Genomic DNA, 19447 nt, shown 5'->3' on the forward strand with positions numbered 1-19447 from the left:
TAACAACTCTAAGATGGGGATTATGGTCTGTTTATCTTTGTATTCCTAGAACTCCAAACACTGCCTGGAACATAATGTTTTTTTGCTTCAGTAAATGTTGAATGAAAGCAGTAACTACTCATAGTTTCAAAATTAAATTTAACAAAGGTCACTGTGATGGTTTGCTTCCTCTGTAAAAGGGAAATTTTTTCATTTGTATCCATGGAATGGTATTTACCCTAGGATTTATGTTCAGTAATAAGATTCCTAGTTACACATAACTTATAGCAACTACAGAAGACAGCCCAACAGAACATATTTACAATGTTTGCAGAGAGGTTATCAAATTCAGACAAATTCCTAAGGACCTCATATGAGTCCAAAGCAGGGTTGATAAGGCCAAGGAAAGAGAATCCTCAAGCTTTCAATTTCAATTATACAAACTTCTGGTGGCTTGGAGGATGCAAAGCTAAACTGCAGTGGTCAGAATGGCCTCCACTGGGTAAACAGAGTTCTGTGTGACTCATCTTTGCAGCCCTCTTAGAGGAACAGTGCTTAGGTGGTCTGTGTAGACAGCAACCCCAAGAACACTTTTCTGGCAGTCCTTCAACAGCATGATTGACTTCTTAATAATTTCACTAATTCTTTAACTCGATCCTTCAGTTTTATAAACTTAGAGCTCAACAACTGCCCTCTGTTTAATTTTTGCTCCGCCAATGAGGCTTGTGAAATCACCCAGAATGGACGGCAATAAACACCAAGCCTAAGTGAGCCTTACTTTTCGAGCATGGTCATCTGGCATTTTGGCTTTCAGATCCATGCGGACCTCTAATTCTTTGACTAAGTAGGACAGGGTCTGGCTTTTTCTGATGTCAGTTATGGAACAGTCAGGGGTTTGGGCCTCTTCTTCTGAAGAATAATCATCACTGTTGAGTTCGTGGATCCTGGCACAAGAAAAAGGAACAAAATTCATATTTTCAAAGTTTGGGTGACTTCAAAATAAAGACTTAACCTTTCAGGTCCAAGGCTTGTGCTCTCAAAGAACCGCCAGGTGACAATCATGCAGAACCAAGTGCTCTGCCAGATCCATAAGCACTTGCCTGAGTCCTTTATTTTCCGGAGGCAGAAAATACGTTGGCAATTCCCCACCAACAGGGACTCTAGGATAGCTTTCTGCACATTCAGCTCTTTTAGGCCACAGAATATGCTGCTTGTCCTAACAGAGAAAAAACAGTTTCTCATAAATTTCTTCAGAGTCAATATTTCAACATGCTAAATGAACTTTTAAAAGAACATAAATGTTACTAGGAAAACCAAACAACAATTTAGTATTTTAGGATCTAGAGACTGAGGTAGATTCTAGAATATTCTTTCTATTGCAGATTGTTTGTCTAAGTCAGTAATTCTACCTGCTCTACCGTAGACTGGCTCAGGGTTGGGCAGGCTTAACTCAGCTGAGCCAGTAAGACGCCGGGAGAGGCTTGCTTTGGGATTCCAGGAAAGAAATGCCAGTCTTAGTCTCTTCAGCCACAGGAGCACATTGCTCCAACAGCTGTTGGCAGTCGCCTCATTATCATGAGGAAGACCAGCTTTCCGAAGGAACCAAGACAGTGGATACCAAACTAAAGAAGAGGAAAACAGGGGGTTACTGGGCCACTGCTCAACCAAAGCCAAAGTTTGCTCTATCTTTGGATTTCCTATAATACGAGGTGAATTTTCTTTTAAGTCAATTTGAGGTGAAGTTTGTGACATATACCTGGAAGCATACAGACACGTAAGAAACTGGCACAGAAAACTATTTTCCCCTTAACTAAGACCTTTTTTGTGCCAATGCCAAAGTTTAGCAATTATTTTATTTGTAAAATTCCATTTTTCTAAATATAAATAATTAGTACCAGACATTTACTAAACTTACAGCCTGAAGCTTTCAAATTTAGGAGTTTATATTTCATATAATTAAATATAAGTGGCTGTATTAACTCTGTTAAATTCCTGAAAATTTAGTAGTGAGGGCTTCCCTGGTGGCTCAGATGGTAAAGAATCTGCCTGTAATGCAGAAGACCCAGGTTCGATCCCTGGGTTGGGAAGATCCCCTGGAGAAGGGCATGGCTACCCACTCCACTATTCTTGCCTCTGCCCCATGGGCAGAGGATCCTGGCAGGCTACGGACTATGGAGTCACAAAGAATCAGATGACCGAGTGACTAACACTGTAAAAAAGAAAGCGTACAATATTTGTCTTCATATCTTCATATCTCCATCGGCTAACATATAATTATCTCTTAGCTAGCTTGGAAATACATATTCATTTACTTGTTTATTTTCTGTATCTTCTGCTACAGTGTGAGCTCCAGCAGAGCAAGGAACCTGGTACATAGTTGTAAGCTCAGTAAAAGAGTGCTGATTGAATACATGAAATATATACAAACATACACTTAGGTCAAATTTAGAAACTTGTGAGGGCTGGTAGTTTTACTTAGAGCTTTGATTTAACATCAGGGTGTCCATGTGCCCCATGTGGCTGGCAAGAAATCAAGACAGATCCTATGTCCTACTTAGCCACCAGCTAGCAGAAGGCCTTCCATTTAATCTAAGCTTAACAACTTCTTGCTGAACAGTGACTGGGGCCATCAGCGGGGTTGAAGGCCACTCCTTTAAGAAATCTTGTCTGAGAAAACTCCTCCATCATCCTCTACTACTTACCCTATATGCATCAGAGTCCCTGCCCCAGATCCAGAGAACAGAATGGGCTACGGGAGAAGACTTGACCAAATCACTGATATCACTCTGATTTGCTTGAACATCAAAGTTCACAGACATCATACTGGAGGTTGAAGAATCCTCACCAAACTAGAAAATGAAAAGAAAAGTTCAGTTAAATTGAAAGCAGAAAAGCAGTGGTGACTCAGATTTAACTTAAACCCAAAATGTTAGTGAATTTTGCAGCCAAAGATGGAGAAGCTCTATACAGTCAACAAAAACAAGACCAGGAGCTGACTGCAGCTCAGATCATGAACTCCTTATTACCAGATTCAGACTCAAATTGAAGAAAATAGGGAAAACTGCTAGACCATTCAGGTATGACCTAAATCAAATCCCTTATGATTATACAGTGGAAGTGAGAAATAGATTTAAGGGCCTAGATATGATAGATAGAGTGCCTGATGAACTACGGAATGAGGCTGATGACACTGTACAGGAGACAGGGATCAAGACCATCCCCATGGAAAAGAAATGCAAAAAAGCAAAATGGCTGTCTGGAGAGGCCTTACAAATAGCTGTGAAAAGAAGAGAGGCGAAAAGCAAAGGAGAAAAGGAAAGATATAAGCATCTGAATGCAGAGTTCCAAAGAATAGCAAGAAGAGATAAGAAAGCCTTCTTCAGTGACCAATGCAAAGAAATAGAGGAAAACAACAGAATGGGAAAGACTAGAGATCTCTTCAAGAAAATTAGAGATACCAAGGGAACATTTCATGCAAAGATGGGCTCGATAAAGGACAGAAATGGTATAGACCTAACAGAAGCAGAAGATATTAAGAAGAGGTGGCAAGAATACACGGAAGAACTGTACAAAAAAGATCTTCACGACCCAGATAATCATGATGATGTGATCACTAATCTAGAGCCAGACATCTTGGAATGTGAAGTCAAGTGGGCCTTAGAAAGCATCACTACGAACAAAGCTAGTGGAGGTGATGGAATTCCAGTTGAGCTGTTTCAAATCCTGAAAGATGATGCTGTGAAAGCGCTGCACTCAATATGCCAGCCAATTTGGAAAACTCAGCAGTGGCCACAGGACTGGAAAAGGTCAGTTTTCATTCCAATTCCAAAGAAAGGTAATGCCAAAGAATGCTCAAACTACTGCACAACTACACTCATCTCACATGCTAGTAAAGTAATGCTCAAAATTCTCCAAGCCACGCTTCAGCAATATGTGAACCGTGAACTTCCTGATGTTCAAGCTGGTTTTAGAAAAGGCAGAGGAACCAGAAATCAAATTGCCAACATCCGCTGGATCATGGAAAAAGCAAGAGAGTTCCAGAAAAACATCTATTTCTGCTTTATTGACTATGCCAAAGCCTTTGACTGTGTGGATCACAATAAACTGTGGAAAATTCCGAGAGATGGGAATACCAGACCACCTGACCTGCCTCTTGAGAAATCTGTATGCAGGTCAGGAAGCAACAGTTAGAACTGGACATGGAACAACAGACTGGTTCCAAATAGGAAAAGGAGTATGTCAAGACTGTATATTGTCACCCTGCTTATTTAACTTATATGCAGAGTACATCATGAGAAACGCTGGACTGGAAGAAGCACAAGCTGGAATCAAGATTGCCGGGAGAAATATCAATAACCTCAGATATGCAGATGACACCACCCTTATGGCAGAAAGTGAAGAGGAACTAAAGAGCCTCTTGATGAAAGTGAAAGAGGAGAGCGAAAAAGTTGGCTTAAAGCTCAACATTCAGAAAACGAAGATCATGGCATCCGGTCCCATCACTTCATGGGAAATGGATGGGGAAACAGTAGAAACAGTGTCAGACTTTTTTTTTTGGGCTCCAAAATCACTGCAGATGGTGATTGTAGCCATGAAATTAAAAGACGCTTACTCCTTGGAAGAAAAGTTATGACCAACCTAGATAGTATATTCAAAAGCAGAGACATTACTTTGCCGACTAAGGTCCATCTAGTCAAGGCTATGGATTTTCCTGTGGTCATGTATGGATGTGAGAGTTAGACTGTGAAGAAGGCTGAGAGCCGACGAATTGATGCTTTTGAACTGTGGTGTTGGAGAAGACTCTTGAGAGTCCCTTGGACTGCAAGGAGATCCAACCAGTCCATTCTGAAGGAGATCAACCCTGGGATTTCTTTGGAAGGAATGATGCTAAAGCTGACGCTCCAGTACTTTGGCCACCTCATGCGAAGAGTTGACTCACTGGAAAAGACTCTGATGCTGGGAGGGATTGGGGGCAGGAGGAGAAGGGGACGACCAAGGATGAGATGGCTGTATGGCATCACTGACTCAATGGATGTGAGTCTGAGTGAACTCCAGGAGTTGGTGATGGACAGGGAGGCCTGGTGTGCTGCGAATCATGGGGTTGCAAAGAGTCGGACACGACTGAGAGACTGAACTGAACTGAACTGAATCAAAATTACAAGGAAATCAGAGAGTAGGTCAGCTAAAAAGCAATCAGATCTTTAATTTTCAGAACGCTGCCCCAACAGTATTCTCTCCAGATAATGTGTAGCTAGCAACTTTTACTCAACTATGCTGTTGATGTGTGACAACCCAAGTGTGGGCTGTTCTTCTCTACTTCCTTTCTGCGATTTAGTCTCTTACAGATTTAATGATGGCTGACTTAGAGGTTTGGTTCATTCTTCTCCCCTGTCTGGACTAAAGTGATAACTACTCTATAAAATTAGTGTGCTTAATATAACCATCACTAAAGCATTAAATACTATTGTACAATCAATTTCAAGTATGTACAGCCTCCCCCCAAACCAAAGAACAATATTTGATATTCTCTCAAGATACCATATTTCCTATGTATTTCTGGAACCTTGTTAGAAAAGAGAGTAGGACTAAGATGGGGTGGAGTAGGAAAAACATGAGTAAAAGGAATGAATATGATGAATTTGTAGCTCTATGCCTTGATGAATAGGAATATAGTCTTTCACTATAGAGTCGTGATGAAATTTACGGATACATAATACTGGAAGCTACACTGGTGCATGGCAGTCTTCCAAACGGTCTGTCTCGAGACCATTATGATTTCCAAAAGTTACACTGTGTTTCAGTCTATTTGATTTCTAAATATTCCCTTTTTCCACTTAAAATGCTTAGATTTAAGACCGGGAGCTACAATCTTAGAAGGTGTGAGTCTGTTCTTCCTTTACTACTCCTAAAAACTAAACATGGGATATTGCTAGAAGGTGGCTCACAATAATCATAGTAAGCTTTTGGCCTCTATTACTATTTCTTTTCCTAAATGACCTCTTAATTTTTGCTTCTTACTCTTTCCCAATGTCTGGGTTTTCTTTTTTTTTTCTTCTAGATTAAAGCATTCTAATTTTTCGTGGTCTGTCTTTCTATAGAAGCTGTCCTGATCTCTTAATTATTTCCACTGCTTCTCACTAGAAATTTCTGTATCTATGATTAAGGACATGATGGGTTTTCCATAGGATATAATAAATGTTATTTTATTTCCAGTCTCCTTTTGAGTGAAAACTGGACTCTGGTTGTATTTACTATCCATATCAGCATCAGTTACATGCTATTTGGTGTCGTTATGTACTATTTCTTCCCAACTAGACAGGCTGGGATGTTACGTGCTTGTGTGACTGTACATGTACGTGTATGTGCCTGTGTGGACATACACAGAGACAGGAAGAAAGAGAAAACACGCAAACAGCAATGGTGCTTAATAAACATTTCTTGTTGATAATGATCATTTTGTTAACGCTTTTGGTTGAAGCAACTTTCGCAAAGAGCATGGCTACTCTTTCCCAAATTGTAAATTAGAGGTCTTACTCAAGTAAGTTATAAGGAAAGGTAAAGGCTTTGAGTCATAGACCAATTCTAGCTCTCATGGTAAAGACAGGAATTAGACACATATGAAAAGACAAATACAGCTAGTGCTTTAGGAAATAGAAATGTCATTCATGAAGTAACTTGAGTACTGTCTATAAATCTGACTTTATAAACATAACAGATACTCAAAATCTTAAATGACAATCACACATTTCAGAGATCAAATATACAAGGAATTGGGGGTGGGAGAGCAATATTACTCTTGATATGCAAAAGTTTATAAGAACGAGAAGAGACCAAGAAAAAGACCTGGACATAGTCCACATTTTCAAAGATATCACCACGATGGTAGCGCACAGGTTGGTCCCACTGGCAATGTAAACTATGCTGCTGGTTGACCAGACGGCATATCTGATGATTTCCTGGGATACAAAAGGAAATTAAAACTGATGAAAAGACCAACAATGCCAACACAATTTTCTTAGTCTAAGTCATGTAGTATTAGCCCTGCACTCTTCAGAGCCTGGCGAGTACTCATGAAGGGGTACTTATCCAGGGGAAAACGCCTTAATGGTTCATTAAATCATTCTAAAGCCTTAATTTCTCCATCTATAAAGGAAGGTGCCACTAAATAATCACTGAAGTGTCTTCTGGCAATTCTATGACTGTAAAATCTACTGAGTAAATTGTTGTTAAGACTTTGCCCACCTCTCTGGAGACAATTTGTTTTATATACTTCATAACTTTTTCAAATATATATATAAGAGCTCTGGTTGCATTTTAGTACAGACTGAGCAGTAAGTAATCCCAAGGACCAAACACACTCTCTACACTCAAAATAGCAAAGAAAACTTGTCAGGTGAATTGTAAAATGGGACTATAAATGGTCATGTGGTTGTTCAGTCACTCAGTCACGTCCAATTCTTTGCAACCCCAAGAGGCTGTAACAGACTCTGCTTATCAAGGGAGAAGGATATAACATAAGGGATTCTACTCATTTATTCTTTGGTGTCAAGCTGTCGTACCTGCTCCCACAGGGTTTGATCATAAATGAAACATTCTGGGTACAACCAAATCACTGATATGCCATCAATGCCAGTTCCTTTAGACCAGTGGTTCTGTTTTGGGGTCACAGACTGCAAGAGATGTTCATAATGGGACTTCCCTAGTGGTCTAGTGGTTAAGACTCCATGCTTCATCTGCAAGGGCACATGTTCAACCACTGGTCAGGAAACTAAGAGTCTGCATGTCTACACGGCGTGCCTCCCCCACAATCCCCCTCAAAGAGCTATATATCATTTTCCCAGAAAATAAGTTGCGCATATACACCGTACTGTGTGTAATCTGGGGGAGGATTTCAGAATCTCCTGAAAGTAATCCATTGATGACTTTCTTTGCTTAAGACAAAGTCTAAACTCTTCTAAAATAAAACATTTGTTTTTAATGGAAGAAAAAAAGAACATGTAGTCTTTCTGCCAGTGTTAGCTGAAAAGTGCGGATTTTTTGTTCCCAGGGTGTGTCTGGCTTGCATTAGCTTGCTGTAGGGCTATGTTGCTCTGGGTGAGCTTTCTGACCACCAGCAGCAATTAGCAGTTTGTTACAAAAACAAGAATCTTAGGCCCCACCTCAGACCTCCTGAATCAGAATCAGCATTTTGACAGGATTTTCAAGAGACTGGCATGCATATAACAGTTAGAGAAGCATTAGTGTTGGCCACAGAGGGCAAAAAACTGTTGGACTCAGGATACAAAAGTTGGCTTTTACTTTAAAATGTGAATGATAAAAAAGCTAGGAGGATCAAACTGGCTCCTAGGCCTGCCAGTCCACTTGCAGTGATAATTTCATTTTAAGATTGAAGGAAATCATAAGCACAACTTTACACTGCTTCGTGGCTACGTGAGAGTTCTGAAAGTGAAGCACACTAGACGTGAACTTCCTAATCGGCCTTTAAAAATTACTTGGAATCAGGACTTACCTAATTGTGCCTCTTTTGCCATCTGTGTCTCATGGATGATATTTCTTAGGATCTGCTCTTCCTGAATCAGCTTATGTTTTTCTAGGATTTCCTGCTGTCTCAGGTAGTGGTCATGTTGCTTTTGATACTCCTTCAACTCATTCAGTGTTCGCTGGAGGGATCTTAACATTTTTTAATGCCAGGAAAAAGTTACAGAGCTTCAAAACTGTAAATGTTTAAGCCCACTTAAATACACAGATTTTCTGGTTCTCAGCAAAAATTGCAAGATTTTTACTTTTAGCAAACAACCACTGTACCACCATCTCAAAAACCATGGGGCTAAATAAATGCTACTGCTTTATTAATATTTGGGTGGTAAAAAGACATGTGAAATTCTTCTCATAAATACAACAATTAATGACATTAAATGGTGTGGTGGACTTTGCAGGGGCCAAAAAAGACACAGAGCGATATACTACAAAGCTCTACAGATTTAACAACTCTGTTTTTCTCCACAAAGATTAGTTCCACGGACATTCAAAGCCTTTCTAGAATCTTCCTTTTCTTTTCTTTTGATTCTACCTGAACAAAGGTTAACAAAAAAGGCTCTTGCATTGGAGCTCCTTGGTTTACAGATTTGGGGGAAAACCACAGAAACTGCTTGGAAAGGAATATTCTCTACCAGCTGATGTCAATAAATCAGTAGCTTCATTATATTTAGTCACAAACATCTGATTACTTATTACACTTAACATATGGAGACTTAAGAGCTGAACAGATTGTGTAAGAAGAGCATAATATTGGAAGAAGCTCAGCAAGGGCAAGTTCTGAGCAGGTATAACAGAAGCCAGGCATAAACAAGCTATCATTCTTTCCTTTTTGACGTCAGGCTTTTAAACAGATTGGAAAATGGAAAATTTATTCATTAAATGGAAAATTCAATGAAATCCTAATCTCCACTGAATTCTATAATAATCAGACTCAAAATTTTATACATGATAAACAATTCACTTCTGAATTATATGAAGTTCCTTCACTGGTCTTATTATTTATTGAATTAAATACAGTACATTTTAAAATTAAGTATGAGGACCAAGTACAACAGAATTCTATTACTGTGCAACTTATACAAATCTGTAAAACATGGGCCAAATCATCTCTCTCAACATCACTTAACCAAAATAATAGCCCAATCCTAGGAGTCGAAGGGGAGAAAGATCGAACATAGCATGTGCCAGTGAGTTTACTGACAGTCTAATTCATGGAAATAAAAATGTAATCAATAGAGTTACTAAGCATCTGGCAGTATCCCCCTCCTTCATCAGACTTCATACAAGTAACTGATGATCAAGATTGTAAAGATTTAAATGATGGCATGTACTGTAAACATTCTCTGGTACCTAGAATCATTTACACAACCACTGACTTGTGCTAAGCCTCCTGGATTTGGAGAAAAAGGACAGGACTAGTAGAAGTGAAAAGGTGTTTTTCTTAATTCTAATGAACAAATTAACACTGATTTCACCCTATACAGGTCTAACCTATGATCCTACTGTGCTTCAGTAAAATAGTGCTTTAGTAAAATTTTTTCCTCTGAGTTACCTATGTTGAGCTTCCAATTTCTGCTCGAGTTTTTGCTGACACAGGACGGCATGCTTCCTCTTTATAGCTTGCTCAAACCCAGGTTTGGCCTGTAAAGCATGGTCGTAACAGAGCACTGAGTGGTTATACTCCCCAAGCATCTAAAGAGACAAAAACAAACACACACACATACACAAACACAGGAGGGAAAAATGTTAGCCTGGTTGTGTCTGTTCAAATGTCCTTATGATTCATGAGATCACACCAAATTTCATACAGTGAATATTATTTCAATCAGTGGCCAAACCTCCATAACATGACATGATGCTGTATAGGATGGCTCAGTTCAAATAACTGCTATCTTAAGAGGACTACACTAAAGAAGTTTAATATTCCTATCAATTTATTATTCTTTTTTGTCAAGAGGCTAGGACACTTATGATTCATTATTGTTTGAGTTTTTTTTTTTTTTTTAGGTTTCTTCATTTCTATCCCCTTTTCCTTGTCTAGAAAGGAAAAGGGTATTTTTTTTATTCAAAAAAAAAAAAAAAAAGGAAAGAGCAACTGGATTGGTTCATGTAAAAAAAGCTGTATTTACTGCGTATATGTTTCCTAAAGTGTAATAGCTAGTGAAGAAGTCACTGTCGTCCAGAGCTGCATGGACCACAACAGCAGCATCAGCGGAGAAGTGTGCCCTGTGCAGAACGTTTGCCAGGTTGACCAGGGCAATGTCTTTATTGTGCCTACAAGAGAGGGAGAGATGTAATTAGATGTCAGGAAAGAAGCTTGTGCTCCACAATTATCCGTAACTACCTGACAGGTGCAAATTACATTCAAAGCTATTGAGCTTTGGAAAGCAATTTTGAGTTTGCTTACAGATGGGGAAAATATTTGAGAAAATCCTAATGTTTCATTTTACATCATTGATGGTGCTTACTCAATCTGATGGCTACAAATTTTGCCACAAAAGTCAAGGCTGGCAGACATTTTATGATTTTAAAATGTATTTACGGCTGACGTTTGCTTTGAGAAAAATTTAACTTTCGATAATTTCTCCAGCCTAGGTCCTAACTTCCAAGTTCCAAGTAAGTCAGAGGGCATCTATATCGCATATTTTTTCCTTAACAGAAATCAGAAGCGTGTTATGCCATTATCGTTTTGAACTCTTTGACATCTACCATTTTCGACTGGACTAATTTCTTGGAACAGGGACTGAGGAGAAAGTAAGTACATACAACGCTTCTCTTTGTTTATATACATATATATATATTTAACAGTCCTGAGTTGTGTGGAAAATCAACAGGTCCAGAAGGGCAGGAATCCTACCTGGATGAGAAGTGAAGAGCTCGCATGGCACACTCCACTACTTGATATGGCTCATTCTTTATTCTCCAGTAAAATGAAGCCATGTTATATAGTACCCACGAGGAAGAGTTCTAGAAATCAAATACGTAAAATGACAACCAAACATAACCCAAGATAATTTCTTCAACTCAGAATGTTCAAAATGAGTAAGTACCGTCACCACTCTAGGCCGTCTGAAATTGGTAAAGATCAAGACTTACACAGTAGTGACAGAGCAGAGGGCAAAGTACAAATAAACTATCTGTATCAAAAGAGGTTTTTGATTAGTAGCTGAACAAGTACACTAAGGTGTGGTCTAAACAGACAGACTGTCCAACCCTAGGCTATCATTCCAAGAGGGAAATAAAGCCGACAATCTCACCAAGCGGCCACAACGTGGGCCCTATTTCAGGACTTCAGAAGTTAGAATCTAGCTTACTTAGAAATGCTAGTTGTTCTAACATGAAATTCCTGAAATCAACATACTGTAAAGTTTCCTATTTAAACATCTGAATGAAGGTATGTATGTAAGCAAATACAATGCTTTTGTGAAAGATGTATTTTTAGTTGTCATTTTCTCAGTGTGATCAGAAACTCATTCAGATCTTCACATTGCTAAAAATGTCTACTCTATATTAATAAGTATATTATTTAGTCAAGTTAAACAGAAGTTCAGATAGCAGACAGGTTTTCTCCTTTCGTGGCTTCGATTTTTCATCCTGAACATACACTGATTGCAACCACAGAGAGGTCAAAACACTAAACTGAACTGTGTCAAAAACTCAATGTAAGTTTAAACCCAAGTAAGAAATCTCAAATTCAGAATGAAAAAAGTCATAAAATTTAAGATAAAACAGACAAAACAAATGATAGCCAACATTTAATATCTTTGATAAACAGATAGATCGATACAGGATACAGGACGCTTGGGGCTGGTACACTGGGATGACCCAGAGAGATGATATGGGGAGGGAGGTGGAAGGGGGGTTCAGGATTGGGAACTCATGTACACCCGTGGTGGATTCATGTCAATGTATGGCAAAACCAATACAGTATTGTAAAGTAAAATTAAAAAAAAAAAAATCTAAACAGAGAGACAAAAAACCAAGAGAATACGGGCCAAAAACATGGACAATTCAAAAATATGAAACAATGGCTACTTAGCAGGTGAAAAAAAATACAAAACTTAACTACAAAAAATAATCTAAAAGATGCAAGTTTTTCTTTTAAAAATTGGCAAAGATTAAACAGAATGCCAGTATTCACTACAGGCTACAGTGTATATTAATTGCCGATATTAACTGTAGGTTAGTAGAGCATTTCTTGGCGGGGGGCGTGGTGGGGGGGGGAGGCGCAAAACAACTTAACAACCTGTATGTATAAAACCTTAAAAAATGTGATTACTCTTTTACCCCCAAATTTCATGATTAAAAATTTATCCTTGAGAACAATTTTTAACTAAAGAACTTCCCTCGTGGTCTAGTGGATAAGACTCCACCTGCCAATGCAGGGGATGTGGGTTCACTCCCTGGTCCAGGAAGATTGCACATGCGGGGCAACTAAGCCAGTGAGCCACAACTACTGAGCCTGCATGTCCCAGAGGCCATGCTCTGCAATAAGAGAAGCCACCACAATGAGAAGCCTGCACACTGCAGCTAGAGCGCAGCCCTGCCCACCACAAAGAGACGAAGCTCACGCGCAGAAACAGACTTAGCACAACCATCAACCGTAAGACAAAAGAGGTGTAACTATAAAAATGTTAAACTAAAAAAAAAAACCCTCCAAAATATTATAAAACAGTAATTATCTCTGACTTTAAATGACAAGTTTTACTTTCTCTTTTATAGATTTTCATGTAGTCTGTTTTTTAAAAAGGATCAGTTATTTTCTTTTTAAGAGCTATTTTTAAGATTAAAACCAGTATAATTCTGCTTTAATCATCCATTAAGTACTCTATCTTCAAGGAAAAATTATGATTTTTGAGTAATGCAATGAAAGATTTCAGCACTAAGTATAGTTGGCTAAGGAATGCTAGCTCAGTTGCATTCAACTTTTTGTGACCCTTTGGACTGTAGGCCCACCAGGCTCCTCCGTCTCCGGGATTTTTCAGTCAAGAATACTGCAGTGGGTTGCCATTTCCTCCTCTAGGAGATCTTCCCAACCCAGAGTTTGAACTCACGTCTCTTGCATTTCCTGCATTGCAGGCAGATTCTTTACTGCTGCGCCATCAGGGAAGCCCCGTGGACAATAAACAAGCAAATACACGAAATATCAAAGGTTGTACTAAGGCCTGAATTCATTTAATGGAACCCTTGTTCCATTAGTACTCCTCCCATTTTGCAGGTGAGGAAACTGAGGCTCCCGAGATCCCAGAGCCCAGAAAGGGCAACATTAGGACGTGAACCTGGGTCTTATAATCCCAAACTCTGCTCCTGCTGGCCTTCTGCGGCCTCACTGTCCTTAGCATGCTCGGTGCCGTCTCTAATCCATTCCAAGACAGCTTGCTCTGTTAGAAGAAATTCTCCTGTTGTCATGAACTGAGGTCCATACTTGGCTGGTCCCAGTTTTGCCTTTTGGGGCCACCCAGGACTGCTTCCTCCCCTCTTACCCAAGTCATCCTGAAAGGTGAAGGCTGAGCGCCGAAGAATCGATGCTTTTGAACTGTGGTGTTGGAGAAGACTCTTGAGAGTCCCTTGGACTGGCAAGGAGATCCAACCAGTCCATCCTAAAGGAAATCAGTTCTAAATATTCATTGGAAGGACTGATGCTGAAGCTGAAACTCCAATACTTTGGCCACCTGATGTGAAGAGCTGACTCATTTGAAAATACCCTGATGCTGGGGAAGACTGAAGGCACGAGAAGAGGATGACAGAGGATAAGACGGTTGGATGGCATCACCGACTCAATGGACATGAATTTGGGTAAACTCCAGGAGCTGGTGATGGACAGGGAGGCCTGGCGTGCTACAGTCCATGGGGTCGTAAACAGTCGGACATGACTGAGCAACTGAACTGAACTGAACTGGTAGGTTCTAGAAAGAGCAGATGCTATATTCTTTCACAACTGATTTATGACTTAGGCGTCAGTCTGTCTTTTAGTAGCCTTTTGAGAAAGTTTCTTTTTAAATCAACAAATGGTTTTTAATCTGTTTTTAAAACTTACATTGTGAATTGGGACAAAACAATAAATTAAAAATTCAACATGAACTATTAAAAACATTATAAACAGAGTACTCTACACATCATATTGGAAGAGAAAAATAAATCTTTAAAGAAAAATCTTTCAGTAAGATTTCCTATTAAATCTCCTGCCAAAGCTATAAATGCTGGAATGTCACTACTTATTATTCTTTCTCTACTGAACACTTTTTTTCTGCCTGGCACTTAGATACCACATTCTTCTGAACATCCTTTTGGGCAGCTTCTGCTGGCCCCTCCTCCCTCTCTGCTTGACAGATGACATAGGAGGACCCAGGACCTCTTCTCCAGATGACCTTATCCAATCCCAGGGTTACAAAGTCTCCCTGTTTAACAATTATTCTCTCTCTCTAAACCCAGCTCTGACCTCTACTGGAGTTCTAGACTCATAAAAGTATTTCAGTTTAACCTGACCCATACAGAACTCTATCTTAATCTTCTTCCACACCAAACCAGCTCCTCCTTCAGGTTGCTCACTTCAAAAATTAAGCAATTATCCTTGATTTCTTTTTCTCTCATTCTCCACATCTGATTAAGCAGCTTCTAAACATCTTCTGAAATAGTTTAAGTCCTTTCATTTCCACTACTAACCATTCTGGTCCAAACCATCTTCACCTTCCTCTTGAATTACTGCACTACCCCTCTAACCGGTCTATTTCCAGTTTTGGCCTCCTTGAGTCATTTCTCCATACAAGTTTGAGTGTACTTTTAAAAAACACTAATTAAATTATGTCCCTTCTCTGCTTCAGCTTCTCAGCACACCTGGAATAAAATTCAAAGTCCTAACCTTGGCTCTCAGAGCTCGAGATAACCTGGCCCTGGTCACCTTCTCTGGCTTCATTCCCTATCACCCTCCCCTTCGCTCACCAGGCCCCAGCCATACTGACCTGAATTTAATTATATAACACGTGTTATAGACTGAATGTGTCTCTCTCTCAGCATTCATATATAGGTGCTCTAACCCCTAGTGTGGCTATATTGAAGATAAGGCTTCTGAAGAAGTGACAAAGGTTTAAAATCCAATAGGGCCAGTGCCCTTCTAAGAGCAAGATTTTTTTCTCTCTCTCCCCCTTGCACCCACTCCTCCCCAAAATTCACACAGAGAAGCCACCTGACGCCACAGCCAGAAAGCGGCCACCTACAAGCCAGGAAGCGTCCTCACCAGGGACTGAATCAGCCAGCAACACGACCCTGGGCTTTCCAGCCTCCAGGACTGCGAGCGCTCGGTTGCGGAAGCCGCCCAGTCTGCGGCATTCTGTGATGGCGGCCTGAGCTGACTCATCTACTCCTAAGCTCATCAAGGCTTCGGGGCTGTGGCCTCAGCCTAGAATGCTCTTCCTTCATCTCTGACTTTTTGTTTCTTCTTGTCATTCAAGTATCAGCTTAAATTTCAACTTTCCAGAGAGGATAACCCCGCCTGATTAATCTAAAGTAGCCACCCAATAAACCCTCTATTTTAATTTTTTATAGAGCACTTACCACTATGATCTACTTTCAACTAACAATTCTCTGAAGGATATTTTAAATCCTAGGCCAGTTTTCCCTTATTATTCATCAATTCTGGGGATGCGGTATTTTATATTACCTTCAGAAAAACAAGATGAAGAAGGTAACTTAGCTACAAAATTAATCTTATATAAAGTATTTGAATAAACATTTATTTGGGTAACAGTATAAAAATATATATATATTTGAGTAAACTGTATATAAATATTACAACTACACATTTTACTTAATACCACTCCATAGAAACTAGCCTGCATTTTATGAATCTCCTTAGGCACAGAGAAGAGCAAAAACTATTTCTAAATTCCCACATGCTATCCTCAATGATACATTTAAATTCTGGGATCCTGTTACATAATTCTGCATTCCATTTTTTTTAAGTAGATGTTTCTTTAAAAGAAAATTACATGAAGATTTTATTGTTCGTGGTGATTTTTTTTCCTGTTCAGAGAACAGTGATAATCCATGTATTTACTATGTGTAGTTATGTATCAAAGATGCTAATGTTAAATTTTCCTTCACACTCAAAATATATAACCTAGCCTATAAACCCTGTTGCTTATATTAGTTTATACTTTGTTTTTTTCAAGAATTAGTCCAAATAAAACTTTGTAGCATCTCGCCCTGGTAAAGGGGACTGGATTGTCAACGCTTCTGTCTAACTTTGAACTACACAGTTTATACTGCTGTGATCAGGATTTAAAATCACTCTCTAGACAACAACAAGCTGGGGAGACATTTTCTGAGAGAAAACTACCTCCTGTTCACGGCCTCTGGGCTCTTCAGTCCCGGACGACTTACCTTCTGCAGGCCTTCATGAATGAGATGACCTATGTCATCTATGCTCCTTCCTAATCGTTTAGATAGATACGTGAAGATTGGATCTTCTTTAGGCAGTAGCGGTGCAGAAAGATTAACTCTCTCTTGTACACCCTGAAGAGAAGAAGAAAAGATTGAAAAAAGAGGAAAGAAAAAGGAGATTATAAGACATAAAAGATTACAATTCGGTATCTTAAGAGTGTTTATTCTGGAGGAATTTTAAGAGTAGGAGATGTCTGTTAAAACCAAAAGCTGTTTGGAAGGAGAAAAGAAAGAAAAGAGCGAGCATGACTAAGCCAGAGATTAAAGAACAAAGTGAAGATGAGGCCCCCCAAATTTCTCTACTTACTCGCAAGTGCTGAAAAGCATGTATACTATATGGAAGTTCTAAAATTCTAGTACAATCAGGTTGCTCAGGGTCTGGAGGGACAGGAGATTCTGTGTCTATATAATCTTCAGGGCTACAATCAAGAGGCAAGGAGTAATGAATGAATGAAAAGTGAAGAAATGCCAAATTTTCCCCTAATTAAATCATATTCTCAAAGCATCTCACTTTAAAATCAGTATTAGTCGACATGCATACCTTTTTCATATAGTTGCTAATGGAAGAAATTAGTTTGAGATTTCAACTTAAAGGAGATAAATCAAGAGTTAAAGAGGAAATAATAGGTAAGTCACAGACTGTTAAGACTGTAGACTTTTCAGCTAATAAGACACTGCTAAACTCTTTCTAGAAATGTTTAAACTAATTTACACTTTTGTATACAGTTTTCCCATATTTTACCAGTTATGATTTTTAAATATTTTTTCCAATTTGATGAAAAATATGTTTTAGCATGCACTTATTTGATCATTACCGAGAAATATTTTTTTCCACGTCTTTATGGGCCGTTTGTACTTTTTACTATAAACTGTTCAATTTTCTACTGTGATGATAAATATTTTTAATTGATTTGTAAGTATTCTATACATAGTATATATTTTGAACTTTCAAATTTCAATAGTCATCAGTTATTGAAGCTTTTTCTAATTAGAGAAATAATTCCAAATTCAGAAATGTCTGTTCAGGAAGAAGTACTTTTATTTTTGGAAAGAGAATTTTTTTTTACCTGATATCTTTGCTCTCCAAAGTTATGTACGTGCCATCATATAGATCTAGGTCCCCTAAGGGCACCTTGGCTTTGATGCAGTCTGGATCCTCTTTATTATGCCTCTGTTCCAGTCCTGTATCTCTGTCCTCATTCTCTTCTATGTGAATTTTTTGAGCAACTAATTGCTTCTGTTGAGAAGAAAATAAGAACTTGCTGGATTTTTCTAATATTACAACCTACATATCATGTAACAGAAAAAATTTAATGTGTTAACCAAGTCAGAGAATGCTAAATATGCTCTTGGTTACCTTAGTTGACATGAATGAGCTTCTCAAAACAAGTGTCCATATACAGAAAGTAACAGAACATGACATGTGTAATACCGGCACATAAGTGCCTTATGAAATGATCTCTGACTATCTATAAAGCTATATTTAACAACTTCCTGGGCACAGGATGCTCAGCAATTAAAACTACCATGAATTGTCCAAACATGTCATATTTCAGTCCTTCAAGACAACCAGCGTGTTGATAGTACTAGCTGGAGTCACTAGGTTTGAGAGAAACTTCTGCTACTCATATTTTTTTTCCAAATGAATAGAGGAATTATATAACAGCTATATTTCCACTACCAATCTTAACATTTTGCCATACTCTAGATTTTTCTAAAAGAAAAAAAAATAGTTGAAGCCCCTCTTACCTGTCTTTGAAACCCCTCTCTCCCTTTCAAAAGTTACCCCTACCCTGGGAATCCCGTGGTTAGGACTTGGCACTCTCACTGTCAAGAGCCCAAGTTCAGTCTCTGGTTGGAGAACTAAGATCCTACGAGCCGCATGGCATGACCAAGAGAAAAAAATAAATATTATAAATACATAAGCAAGCCATCAAAAGTTACCACTATCCTGAATGTTTTATGTATCATTTTCATGTATATTTTTATAAAATATTACTATATTGCCCTTATTCTCTTAAATATTACTATATATATATATCTCTAAAATCAACATATAGCACTGCTTTGCAAGTTTTAAAATTTTATATAAATAGTATCATACTGTATATTCTACAACTTCCTTTATTTAAACTTAACGCTTTTGAGATTTACCTACATTGGTCAGTATAGTGAAGGTCTGTGGTTAGTAAACTGTGTATGTCAGGAGACTGCTTTGTCCTCACACCTGAATGATGGTTTAAGAGAATATAAAATACTATATTTAAAAGACTATAAAATTCTGTACTTAACATTTGATGCTATTGTCTTCTGGTATTGATTCTGCTATCTAAGAAGTACACCCAGTTGTCACTACTTTGAAGATAAACTGTATTATCTAGTCTCATGGATTTATTCCTGTGTCAGTGATTAAGAAGGATAAATGAACTTAAATCTCTAGCTCAAGCCCTTACCCAGGAGTCTACACAAGAAGAACCAACTCCTCATTCAA

The 19447-nt window shown here is 38.7% G+C and overlaps 1 protein-coding gene and 1 non-coding gene across 3 annotated transcripts in view; one reads left to right on the top strand and one right to left on the bottom strand.

Annotated features, from left to right (window-relative positions):
* TTC17 (tetratricopeptide repeat domain 17) overlaps positions 1 to 19447 on the bottom strand; it is a 125614-nt gene that overhangs the window by 81219 nt on the left and 24948 nt on the right. For both annotated transcript variants that reach the window (XM_018059224.1, XM_013969875.2), the window contains exons 3-13: positions 18024 to 18193; positions 17264 to 17375; positions 16897 to 17028; positions 11375 to 11484; positions 10647 to 10791; positions 10070 to 10209; positions 8489 to 8649; positions 6823 to 6935; positions 2682 to 2828; positions 1080 to 1195; positions 758 to 923 (exon numbers count right to left, since the gene is read on the bottom strand). In XM_018059224.1, coding sequence (XP_017914713.1) covers positions 758 to 923; positions 1080 to 1195; positions 2682 to 2828; positions 6823 to 6935; positions 8489 to 8649; positions 10070 to 10209; positions 10647 to 10791; positions 11375 to 11484; positions 16897 to 17028; positions 17264 to 17375; positions 18024 to 18193 — 1512 coding nt within the window. The remainder of the gene's footprint in view (positions 1 to 757; positions 924 to 1079; positions 1196 to 2681; positions 2829 to 6822; positions 6936 to 8488; positions 8650 to 10069; positions 10210 to 10646; positions 10792 to 11374; positions 11485 to 16896; positions 17029 to 17263; positions 17376 to 18023; positions 18194 to 19447) is intronic.
* TRNAY-GUA lies at positions 1995 to 2066 on the top strand. The gene has a single exon. It is a non-coding gene; the product is annotated as a tRNA-Tyr (tRNA).

The sequence above is a fragment of the Capra hircus genome, chromosome 15 (genome assembly GCF_001704415.2).
Source record: "Capra hircus breed San Clemente chromosome 15, ASM170441v1, whole genome shotgun sequence".
Lineage (NCBI taxonomy): Eukaryota > Metazoa > Chordata > Mammalia > Artiodactyla > Bovidae > Capra > Capra hircus.